Source organism: Parus major, chromosome 5, assembly GCF_001522545.3.
Source record: "Parus major isolate Abel chromosome 5, Parus_major1.1, whole genome shotgun sequence".
NCBI classification, from domain to species: domain Eukaryota; kingdom Metazoa; phylum Chordata; class Aves; order Passeriformes; family Paridae; genus Parus; species Parus major.
In genome coordinates, this window is record NC_031774.1 from 10,572,464 (window position 1) to 10,584,107 (window position 11,644).

An 11,644-nucleotide genomic window follows, 5' to 3' on the forward strand; every position below is an offset into this window, starting at 1 on the left:
ATTAACATTCAGTACTGAAGACTGAAGAACATAATCAAGATTGATCTCATGTCTTAAAATATAAGTAGTTTACTCACAAGAAAGGTACTTTCATTACTGCAATCTTATGATTTCTGTAACAAGCATAAAAAATGGCTTCTTGTGTAATTAAACAGTCAGAAATTCTACAATAGTTCAAATTTTTTCACAGTGCCAGAATCACTTTGTCCAATGCCACTTCATGGGAAAACTGATGAGTTAGGAAAAAGTAAAAGTACGTGTGTTCAGTGCTGTTGCAAAAAAGTAATGATGGCATTGTAAATCAAGGCCTCCCACAGAACCTGTTTCTTGATAATAGCTGCAGAAAGGCAAGAGGTGCCAAAAAAAGGAACTGCACATTCTCCAGGAGAAATGCAGCCTGTCATGGGTCATGTCCTGGCCACAACAGTGGTGCCTCGACTAGGCAAGTAAAAGCCTAACCACAGGACTTATCACTCAACTACTGGTGCACTTTGAGGAATGGTTTCAGCTTTGAAGAATGGTTCCAGCTTCCAGCACTCTCCTAGATGGAGAAGAAGCACACTCTGGAGGACACTGGAGTCTGGTCTTCAAAACATTATGGAGAAGTCTGCCTTGTTAGAGAGAGAAGGGATTTTAGCCATACAGGTGTGGCTGGACTGTGCTATTCATCTTTGAAAGCCAATGAAAAAAACCTTGGCTTTTTTAATTACTAGCACAGTCACAGCCATGGATGCTTTTTAACTGTACCTAATCCACAATTTTCCTGGAAGATGGCAATTTTCAGCACCCTCAGTAAGTCCAAGTCTGCTGGGAGATGGCAAAGAAAAAAGCTTGGCCGATGATGCTGCACTTGAGGTACAGCTAGGCACAGTGCAGCTGGTGTGCAGATGCTGCAGCCTGGCACAGTTGAGAGCAACACTGCATCAGAAAACAGAGTAAGAAGTTTAAATTTTCCTTTCTTCCAGCTTTTATAACCCTGATCCATCTGCACCAAGTACAGCTTTTGACAGATGGTTTATACCACTAAAAACATTTACATATTAAGTGTTTCCAAAATCAGGTGGCAGATGAAGAGATATTTTTTAGGGATCAAAATTTGTTTTGCTACTAAAACTAGAAAATCATCTGCCTTTGCACAGCTAAGACCTCTGATATAGCTATTCCAAAGGAAAAGCCACAGACAGAATTCTCATGTGGGTGTTGATAAACTGCATTGTTTAGCAGCAGTAAGGCAGTATTACTACTGATTCTGCTATTTCAGTGTTGTTTCCAAAATACTGCTTTCAATTATTTCCACAATTTTCTTAGACACAATAACAGCACCCTTTTCAGCCAACAAAACCAAGCAAACAGCTTTCAGAGCATTGATACTGTTCTACATATGTCTAACACACTGACATATCAGTTTATACACATGCCTATCCCTAGAGCAAAGTTTTGATGGTCCAGGTAAAATGAAACAAACAAATCAAACCAATAAACCAACCAAAATCCTACCAAATCCTGAAACTTACATTGCAGTTGCTATGAAGAAAATTCCCAATATTAATCTTTCACAAGCTATGAAAGAAAATGTTATTCCTAGATGTCTTGAAGTTACCCTCTTAATAAACCTGACATTATTTGATCACCTGGCCTGGTCAACAGGAAAGAGAAATTAGTTACTCCTTCCAAGTAAGCATCATAGTGTCTATTGCAAGCGCTTCCATATCTAAGGAAAGCAGTTTTACAATGAATTATCAACTAAACTTATACACATACTGAACATATCCTCCAGAGCCGGATGGAGTTGCCAGTGGGAACTGAAGACCCACCTAGCTGACTTCCAAGAAAGCAAAATAAAGTTACTACTCCAGCTGGCATTGTCTGAACAGTAGTAACTGTGCTGCTGAGCTGAAGGTTCAATCTTTAGATGATGTCTGAAGTGGTGATTCATGCACACACAGAGATGCCTCTAAAAATTTAAAACAGTTTAACAATGAAGACATTCTTAGTGAATCCAAGAAAATCTATTGGAAATATTTTAGAAGTATTTTATTAGTCCCTTAAAAAGACAGCTTTCAAGTACAGGCCACTTCACAGACATATTAATTTTCTTCATGTGTTTTATTATTAAACAAGTACTTCCAGAGAACAGGTATTTATCAACACATGAGAAGTAAAAGAAAAATAACTCTTTTTACGTAGTCATAAGTATATGGAAATCTGTTCCTAACAGTAAGAAAATCTCATTTAGCATTTGGAAAAGACATGCAGTCCTAGTCCTAATCTCTAGTATAGTAACTGGGTTACTTTAAATCAAAATGGGACATTAACCTCAGCTGCCTTCATTTTAGACCACAAAACCATCACCCCTCTTGATTAAAAGCCACTGGGAGAGCAAAAAAGGGAATACATTAAATAAAAAGAGAAGTTGCACAAATCTGTTTTTAGCAAAAAAAAACCCCACAAGCATAATGTTGTAGCACAGAACCTGAATGGCATTTTAATGCAATTCAGGCAACAACCACCACTGTATTTTATGTACCAGCACAGGCAAGACTCAAAGCATGCTGTGAGCACTCAGACCTTCCAGGTATCATTGTTCTGCAAAATGACATACATAAACTGATTAATAGTTTCAAATGCAGTTAAAAAAGAAAGTCCAGATTAGGAATAGTTGGAGAAAGTCAGGTACCTTTAAACTGCACAGCATTTACATGCATTCAAGTAAGAGGGACTAGAAAAACAAATCTCAGAACAGTGTGGTAGACACATTAGACTGCAGGAGTTCTGACAACTCGTGAAGCACTAGGGCTGTGCTTGTTTGCCCTTAAGAATATTTATACATTCAGGGCCAGATTTCATCAGCACTGACTGCAGAGGCAGGCAAACAGCTCCAGCAATGGCCTGGCACATACATGAAAGTGCCAGGTGCTTTCTCCTCTCCTTCAAGGTAAGATGAAGAAAGAGGAACTATATTTTATATATGTGGGAATGTTTTTCATCACAGCCCACATGCACTCATGCATTCATGGAAACACAAGCACTTCAAGAAGTGTTAGGCACGGGCTTGCTTTCCTAGTGTGCCCAGAGATACACCAAACACCTCACAGCATCATTCATTAATGCATTTATCCATCTTCTACTGAAATCACTGATGTAAACCCTAAGGCAACAGGTTAATCTTTAATTAATGTCTTTAATTTATTTCTGTGTTTGCAATACACAAGTGCCAAAAAGTAGCAGAAGGCCCAATGCACTATACATTCTGTGCATACAAGACACTCCTACTCTTGTATGAGAGGTCTTCTATAGATGTTATCAATGAAAAGGGATACATAAGCTAGGAAACTAATGATGTAAATATAGGAATATTTAAAAAAAAAAAAAAACACTTCGAATTTACTGTCCTCTGGTGGTATTCCTCAGTTTCATGTTATCCAGACATTTCACTTCAGATGGCAAATTTAATCTGCAAATTTTTGTTCCTTCTGGTTCTTTATGCTGTACCTCACTCAATACTTTTTTGGTTATGCCTCCAATTAAATGCATCACTGGAAATTTTGCTACTGCATTCACCAAGTATTTAATTTTCTCACTTCTACAACATAAAAATATACCAGTATAGGAAGACATTTTATAAACAAATGCAAGATTTGCAAGATTTACAAGAACTGTAAGAATTGGCATTTTTGTCCAAATTACTTTAAAAATGATGGAACAACTTTGGAATTCCTATACTGATCCCAAAGAGAAATGGTTCCTATCAATCAAGACAGTGATCATAGCAATGGGCCATAGCTTCCATTGCCTAAACTTTCATGTGTAAGCACCAGTCAATTAACAGAACTGAAGTAGGCAAAGTGGTCTGAAGAACCAAGTGGCCTGAAAAGCACACCTTCTAGACATTACTTAATGGCATGGTATATTTCTAGAACACTATAAATTGTGCAAACATAGACTTTTTGATTTCCAAGCCAACTTCCTTGAATAACAAACCACAGGCCCCTTTCTAATTTAGGGCTAGTACAGAAAATGAAAGGACAACCATCTGCATCAGGAGTCCTACCCACGTGATTTGCTGGGGTTCTGCTATCTTGCCAAAAGCCTCAAATTGTGAGCCAAGTAAAGAAGACAAGAATCCCTTGGGATTTCCAGTTAGAAGACTGCCCTTTACACAAAGACATACTCCCTAAACAAACGTGTTTGTAACTTCACCATGTCTACTGGTACTCACTGAGAGCAACTGGTGAACAAAGGCATGAACACCACAGCTTTAACACCTTTACGTTTCAATGAAAAACATACATCTAAATAGTAAAATCCAAGTAAACAAATCCCAATAGACTTGGCTCCTCCCACACACCCAGTGCTTAATTTAACACAAAATGTGATAGTCATTACAACAAAATACACAATGTTACACAATGGGTAAATACACACAGTGTTAAATCTAGAAATAATTCCTGACATGTTATTCAGCTTTAGCACATAGCAAACAACTGTAAATCCTTCCATAACTATGTTTTAACTGCAAGAACTATCCCTAGCAGTACAACACAAGAACCTTCCTTCCCCTTTCTGCATTTATATACATATGCACATGGAAAGCTATCACCAAATATGATAAAATTATTGCTAGATAAGAAAATACAACCTGGTAATTGCACTGCTTTTTGGTCCAATCCCCAGATCACAATAAAAACTAGTGCAAAAGTTCACTGCATTATTACTTTGCCTCTTAAAATTACCCTTTTACATTACCTATACTTTCTTGATGACATGTTTAGGTTAGATGACTATTTGCCTCCTCCATGTGCATATGCAACTCATTGGTTTAAAGATACTAAATATGAAGACAGTAGTATTTGGTTTCTTGGTGGTTTTGTTTGCTTGTTGTTTGGGGATTGTTTACAAATTATATGCCAACAGCTCTCAAGCATGATTTTAAAAAGATATTTTAATCAGTGCCCTTTTATCTTATCCTACTGTTTCTTCATATCACAGAAATGATTGTCTTTGTACATAAAGGTTACAGTGTACTTCCATTTTATAATACAGTTATCAGTTTATTTCTGTAAAGAACACCTCAGAACAGCACAGAACAGTAGGCAATGCCTTAGCAGCAAATGGATGGAGAGGGAATCACTGAGACAACATCACTTTGCCTAAACCAGAAGAGATGCTGGTGGCCTTTTTGCTGTTTATTTCATTCCTAATCCAGAATCTCTTCCCCCCAGGTGAGCCAAATAATTCCTCCAGGAACTGTTGTGAGTGGGAGACAGCTGCAGGGCATTTTCTTTCATATTCTGAGGGAGAAGGTGGAATTGTAGGCCCCTTGTTACAAAGAGATGAAAATGCTTTCACCTGTGATGGCAGGACCATCACTCAGTGATGAGATCCTAAATGATCTTAGAGGTCTTTTTCAACCTTAATGATTCTACGAATCCAACTGTATTTCTCAGCTTTCCAAAATGTGGCCTGAATATCCCACATAATTGCTACAGGATTTAAATGGCATGCAGGTGTTGGGGGTTAGGTGCCCTTTCTTTAGTTCTGGCTCACCTGTGGAATTTTTACCCATTAGTTGTGGGGAAAACCTGACTGCTGGTACTAAATGAGTGTTTGAGAAACACAAAAAGTTTGGCTGGGCCCAGGGGGGAAGGGGGGCAGGAAGAAGGGAGGGCGGTGGTAGCTTGCTGGTTTCTTCAGCTTCAATGAAGGACACTTTGCTGTTGCAGCCGAGAGAATTCACTATCACCCAGACGGAGCTGCTGGTTCTTCTTCCTTCTTTGTTGGTGGCCTCACATTCTCCCTCGGCCACCAGCCGAGAACTCAGCTCATTCCAGCTGAGTGTTCCTCAGAGCCCTGCAGGAGCATCCGGACTGACTGCCCGAGGGGTTTGTGAAGCAAAGCCTCTCCTCCATCCCTTCCCTTCTCGGCTGAGAAGGCTGTCGCAGGGTCTCTGGTTCTATTTTATTGTTAACGCTGTAGTTATTGTTGTTGTGTGCCTTGTTATGCACACTAGTAAAGAACTGTCATTCCTATCCCCAGTTCTCTCCCTGAGAGCCCCTTGATTTCAAAATTATAATAATTCAGAGAGAATGCAGGGGTCTACGCTTTCATTCCAAGGGAGGCTCCTGACCTCCCTAGCAGACACCTGTGTCCTAAACTGAGCCACAGGGGACTTAACCCTTCCTTTGCTACTCACTGGACTGCAGAGAGCGAGTTTAATCTCATATGCAGGGTTGTCACCTAAAATGAAAATGCTGTCCAAGAGCGATTTTTAACTGGCACAATCTTTGGAGAAAAATCCATATTTTACAGCTGCAGTGGAACGGGCTTGGTGTTTTCATTTTCACGTTAAAAGCACCTCAGCTATACAGTGGTATGATACAAGTTGTAAGGATGAGTTCCCAAAAGCAGGCTCTCCTACAACAAACAGGAGTAACTTTTCTGTTACAAAGAGGTTTAACTTCCAATAACCACACTGTGCCCCCGAAGTGACACATGGCAGCCAGTAAAGAAATTCCACTCAGAAACCAGACACTGGTTGGGCTAAGAGAGTATTTTCTCCCCTGCCTTTCATATTATGAATTATGTCTAAATTTCTTGGAGCTTTTATTTCATTACCTAGGAATAAACTTTCAAACAGCTTTCCTCTTAGCAATCCCTTTGGTTTAGGCCTGTGGGAACATGATATCCTATTCAATGTTTCCACAAATAGATCAGAAATTACTACATACATTGTGACAGTAATTAGAGACAGATGTAGTTTTAAATGGAGGCCTGTATTTTATGTTATTGGTATGAATTCTGATCAAATAAGTCCAGTATCATTTTATTAAATGACAGCAAGATTTGGCTCTGAATGCTGAGGTATTGCAAAATGCCGATACACTGGCAAAAGCACCATTTGCAAGTCACGACATTGGCTTTCCCTGATGTTTTTCCACCTTTCTCAGAGGGAACAAGCAAGATGACAACCAACCTAAACAAGCATTTGAATATAGCTCATTTAGAGCATTTTGACTGCAAACCAGACTCCTGAAAGTTCTGGAAGAGGAGCCATGTGTATAAAGGCAGCATGGCAAATCATGGCATGGAACCAACAGCAAGCTTCCAGAAAACTGGCAGGCTTGGGATATATCCCACAACACAGCTACTGCAGCACTAGCATATTGGGGGGGGGGGGGAAGCACGGTGGGGATGCTACTGAAAGTGAATGTAAGACATAAATAATCCTAGCAACATATTGCAGTCTTCTTCCTATGATGCTGACATTCCAATTTTGCAAGTTCAGTTTTCTTAGACTTTAATATTTGGGGTATATGACACACACCTTCCAATAGAAAGCAAAATCACACACACAAAAAAGGAATTTTTTACCTCACACAGATGTAATTCAGCAGGAAGCCAGGAAGCTTCCTTCAAGGTAAAAGTTTTGGCACACAGGCTCTAAACAGGAAAGTTAAACTTTGTGATGCTGGTAGACAGTTTTGCATCCTCATAACCTTTTGCTCAGCATTCAAGTTTAACAGAAAGCAGTAGTAAACCAGAATTAAATATGCACATACTATCCAAATACAAACCTATCTTTAAAGAAACTAAGTAGAAGATGTTTTTTTCTCCTGCCTTATTCCTATTGACTTACACGGGCCATGCCTGTACACATTAGACATCTAGACCCTTAGGAGGCTTTCCCTTAAAGGCACAATGCGCATGTTTAGATCTATAAGAAATCCTGCTGGCAGTGTATGTATACTGTTAGCTTTCCTAACCAATTTAATTAAAGGAATATAATTTAAGAAAGTTTTTGGGGTTTTTTAACCTTGGGAGACTTTTGGGCAACAAATTAACACAAACTTTAAAAAGCTTACTCACTTCGTTCCATATTCAATTTGTTTCTGTTTTAGAAAAGTGTTTAATTAACAAAATTGAACTAAATTAGAACATAATTTTGCATGGAGAGTTATGTGCTATTGTATGGCAAATCCTCCTTAACCATCCTTGCACACTGAAACCCCTCAAATTTCCTTATGTTCACTATTTATGACTATAAAAACTCCCACAAGGCTTAAGGGGAAACTGAATACTGTAGAATAAAGTTTACAAATCTGACTTCATAGAATCATTCCCTAAATGGGAATATTTTGTGTGTTCTGTATATATTTTTAGTCTCAAGGTACTTTAGTAGAACAACCCATGGAGAGAGCAGCTCAGTCTTGGCTCTTTTCATTGCTTCCAGGCAGTGGGATGGGCAATGACTCAGGTCTCTCACATCCCCTTTGGAACAGGATTGCTGGCCAAGAGGCTGTAATATCCATCTGCTCAGGTTCCTAAGAAGCCTGCCAGCCTCACCAGGCCTTCCCAGAGGGGGCACACCTTTGTCTGTCTCTTGCTGTGAATGCCTGCCTCCCCACAGTTGGACACCTGTGCATGAGGTCACTTCTCTTGGATAATTTCAGTCTCTGAAATAAGACTTATATTTTGAAATATTTTGAAAATCATTACTTGCCACTAGTGCCTGAGGTGTTTAAAGTGGCACTATATATGTTTTTATAAAAGAGACAGTGTAGTCAAGCTGTGAAGGAGAGCAGATAACGAAGAAGCCAACACAGGCACTTAGTGGTTCTTCCCTGCTTTAAGATTTTCACTTCTAGGACTGATGGCAAAGCATTATTCCCAAAACAGAAACTCTTCTAGGTCAGCACTTTCCGTTTTTTAAAAAAAACCTATACAGTCTCATTCTGAAAATATCAACATGCTCTCTTACATCGGACTGTTGATTCACGTTGCCAGGTGAAGTGCTGATAAACATACACTTACGTCATGTCATTTTACAAATTCATTATATGACCACATTTATTATAAGTAACGATATATCATACTGACATGAAGTGGAAGCCGTAATACGGCTATAGGAAAAAAAGCAAGGCCCCGAACCAAATCCACTGGCCCACATCCCCTGCCACAGGGTCTGGTCTATTCGAAGCTGAGGAGACCCAGTGCATCTGGGATGGGGCGAGGGGGAAGAAGGCTTCCCTTCCTAAGTGAGATGACCCGGTCTGCTCTGAGCCTCCTTGTAAGGGCAACCTCAGCTCCCGGGAGCCAGCGCCCCATCCCAGCTGGTGTTTCGGGGGAGGCTTAAAGTTTGCTGTCCGGCAAAGGGCCTTTGTGTCTGCTATGTCTCCAAGATAAAAATCAAGAGGATTCTCCAGCTTTTGGTCTTGTCAGGGTGCTGATACGTGAACCTTCATTTTCAAGGTTTATTTGTGGATTATAAAGATCTAATCATAGTTGGATCATGCTCATGGAAAAGTGGTTTTGCTCTTCTCAAGTAGAAGCCGAAGGATTAAAAGCTCGATGCAGGAGGGGTCAGGATTCAGCCAGGATCAGCCCCATCTCACAGACGCCGGTCTTCCGACCCTTGGAAGGAACCAGAGCCCCCAGAGTCCCGCACTACGCTCGCCCCCGCTGCCTCCCACCAGCGCCGCTTCCACGGGGCCCGGAGTCACCGCAGGGAGCGCTACCATTTCCCAGGGGGCGCTACCATTTCCCAGGGGGCAAGGGCGGAACAGAGTCGGGATCCCCCCTCCCCGCCCCCTCCTACCGTCCGCTGACAGAGACATCTCGATGAGGGTCTCATTTGCTTTCTTCCCCAAGCGATTCATGGTGGCCGCCTTTCCGCCGCTGCTGGGGAGCGGCTGAGGAGCGCAGCGGTGACTCAGGGCTGGGCGGCCGCCTCATGCATGCGCACTACCCGCGGAGGCGGAGTGACGCCGCGCCGGGGCGGGGGAGCCTGGGAGCAGCCCCCGAGCGAGCGCGCCCCTCAGGGCCCTAGCGGGCCGTGCCTCCGAGGGGAAGGGCAGCAGACCGAGGAGTGTCCTGGCCCGTACGGGACAACCCCTGAAATTAAGCAGTGTGCCTGGGAGCAGCGTCCATGATATGTGTGATATGGGCTCAGCTGTCCCGGCTGTGTCCCCTCCCAAGCTGCTTGTGCACCCACAGGAGCAGAACGGACCTGGACGCTGTGCAAGCGATACCTAAAACAGCTCCCTGTTATCAACACTGTTCTTATCACAAACACAAAACTTAGACCCATAAAAGCTGCTATGAAAAAATTAAACTCTTAACTCGTGAGCCTCCGTTCACAGCTGCTGTCCCTGCTCCCGGAGCTACTGCCATTGCCATGTCTCTAACAGCCCTACCTTCTTACTGCTTCCTTCAATCATCTGAGACAGTTTCCAACAGTCTTTGTTCAGTATATGTGTGTAATACATTTTTTTGTTCATTAATATAAGCTCAGGTCTTCTTTCAAATTAACTTTTTGTATATTCATCTTCTACAACTTGAGTAAGCATTTTATGCTTCAAACTGACAAGGAGCTTTGGTACTTAGGTAACTGTAACACAACAGCACTTTCATGACCAATAAGAATTCATGGAATCTTAATAAAAAGTTAATCAAGTCAGTCAGTTGAGCTACTGGGCTTGTTTTCAGAGCTATATACAGTACTAAGCCTTTATTTGTGCAACATAAATGCTTCAAGAGGTATATTTTTAGTCAGGAGCAAGACCTAAAATGTGTCTGGTTGTTCTCCAAAGCCTAAAATGTTTAGCTGGGGTTTTAATGTTCCAATGCAGGATGGTGGGAACAAAGAGGATGGGCTTGGCACACCTAACGGTGCCCTGAAACAGCTTGTGACTGCATACAGTGCACAAGGTCACAAGGCTCCATTTAAGAGCTGTACTTCTAAGCCTTTAATTTCCTCCTAGCACTGCATATCTTGGATAAATGCTTTTATGCCCACAGAAGATGCAATTAGAGTTGCTATTCAACAAGAGCCAGAAACAGCAAGAACTGCCACAGTCATTGCTGTCTTCCTCCTAATTGCATGCTTGCTGTCCCCAGCTCCACCCAGCAGTGAACCCAACCATACCTAAAGCTGTACCTCAGCCAGAATGCCAAAGAAGATTTTAATGACCTCTGTAATTGCACAGGCTGATCATGTGTCGAGTCACTGACTTTGTGCAAGTTACACAGTAGCCTGTGGTAGGGATAGGACTGAAGGATGCTCTTCCAGAATGAGTTATCTGTGGAGGTGCACAGGAGGTCTATGCAATACCCAGCATTGGATTTTCGTGCATATTCAGTTGAACCAGCTATTGTCTGACTCAGTGGTGTCACAGTTTGCCCATGTGATCTAGGACCACACTTCCTTCCAAGGGCACACACCCTTTTTCTCCCTCCCATCTTCCAGTTTCACTCTGAATAAGGAATGCAGATAAGGGGATGCATGCCTTATATTAACCTATTAAAACAAATTATCATGTTGTTGGTTTGGGGTTTTGGGGGCTTTCAGTTCCACAAATCACTGCAAACAACTGGTAAGGACAAAATGAAGGAAGATATGGCAAACCACACAACGTCAGGACCATTTTATTCCTAAAATATTAATACAGTAGTCAGGTACACCATAATATTTCTGCTATAGGATTAGAAACACTATTTCTAATACAGTGCATATATAAACCAAAAAATAATAAAATACCTAGAAGGCTGTGGGTAAATGTAGCAAGCATCACCAAAATTGCTGGCAGTGAACATACTTAGTATATTCAGTGGCAAAAAGCAATCCTTCGTTTGTGCTAAAGGACAG

The 11,644-nt window shown here is 41.4% G+C and overlaps 1 protein-coding gene across 4 annotated transcripts in view; it reads right to left on the bottom strand.

The window, feature by feature from the left end:
- Positions 1–9,751, bottom strand: part of ANO5 (anoctamin 5) — a 63,003-nt gene extending 53,252 nt beyond the window's left edge. For 3 of the 4 annotated variants that reach the window (XM_015630841.3, XM_015630842.3, XM_015630843.3), the window contains exon 1: positions 9,596–9,751. In XM_015630841.3, the coding sequence (XP_015486327.1) occupies positions 9,596–9,656 (61 nt within the window). In that variant the 5' untranslated portion in view covers positions 9,657–9,751. The remainder of the gene's footprint in view (positions 1–9,595) is intronic. The other variant, XM_015630844.3, reaches the window with a different exon arrangement.
- Positions 9,752–11,644: the final 1,893 nt, after the last annotated feature.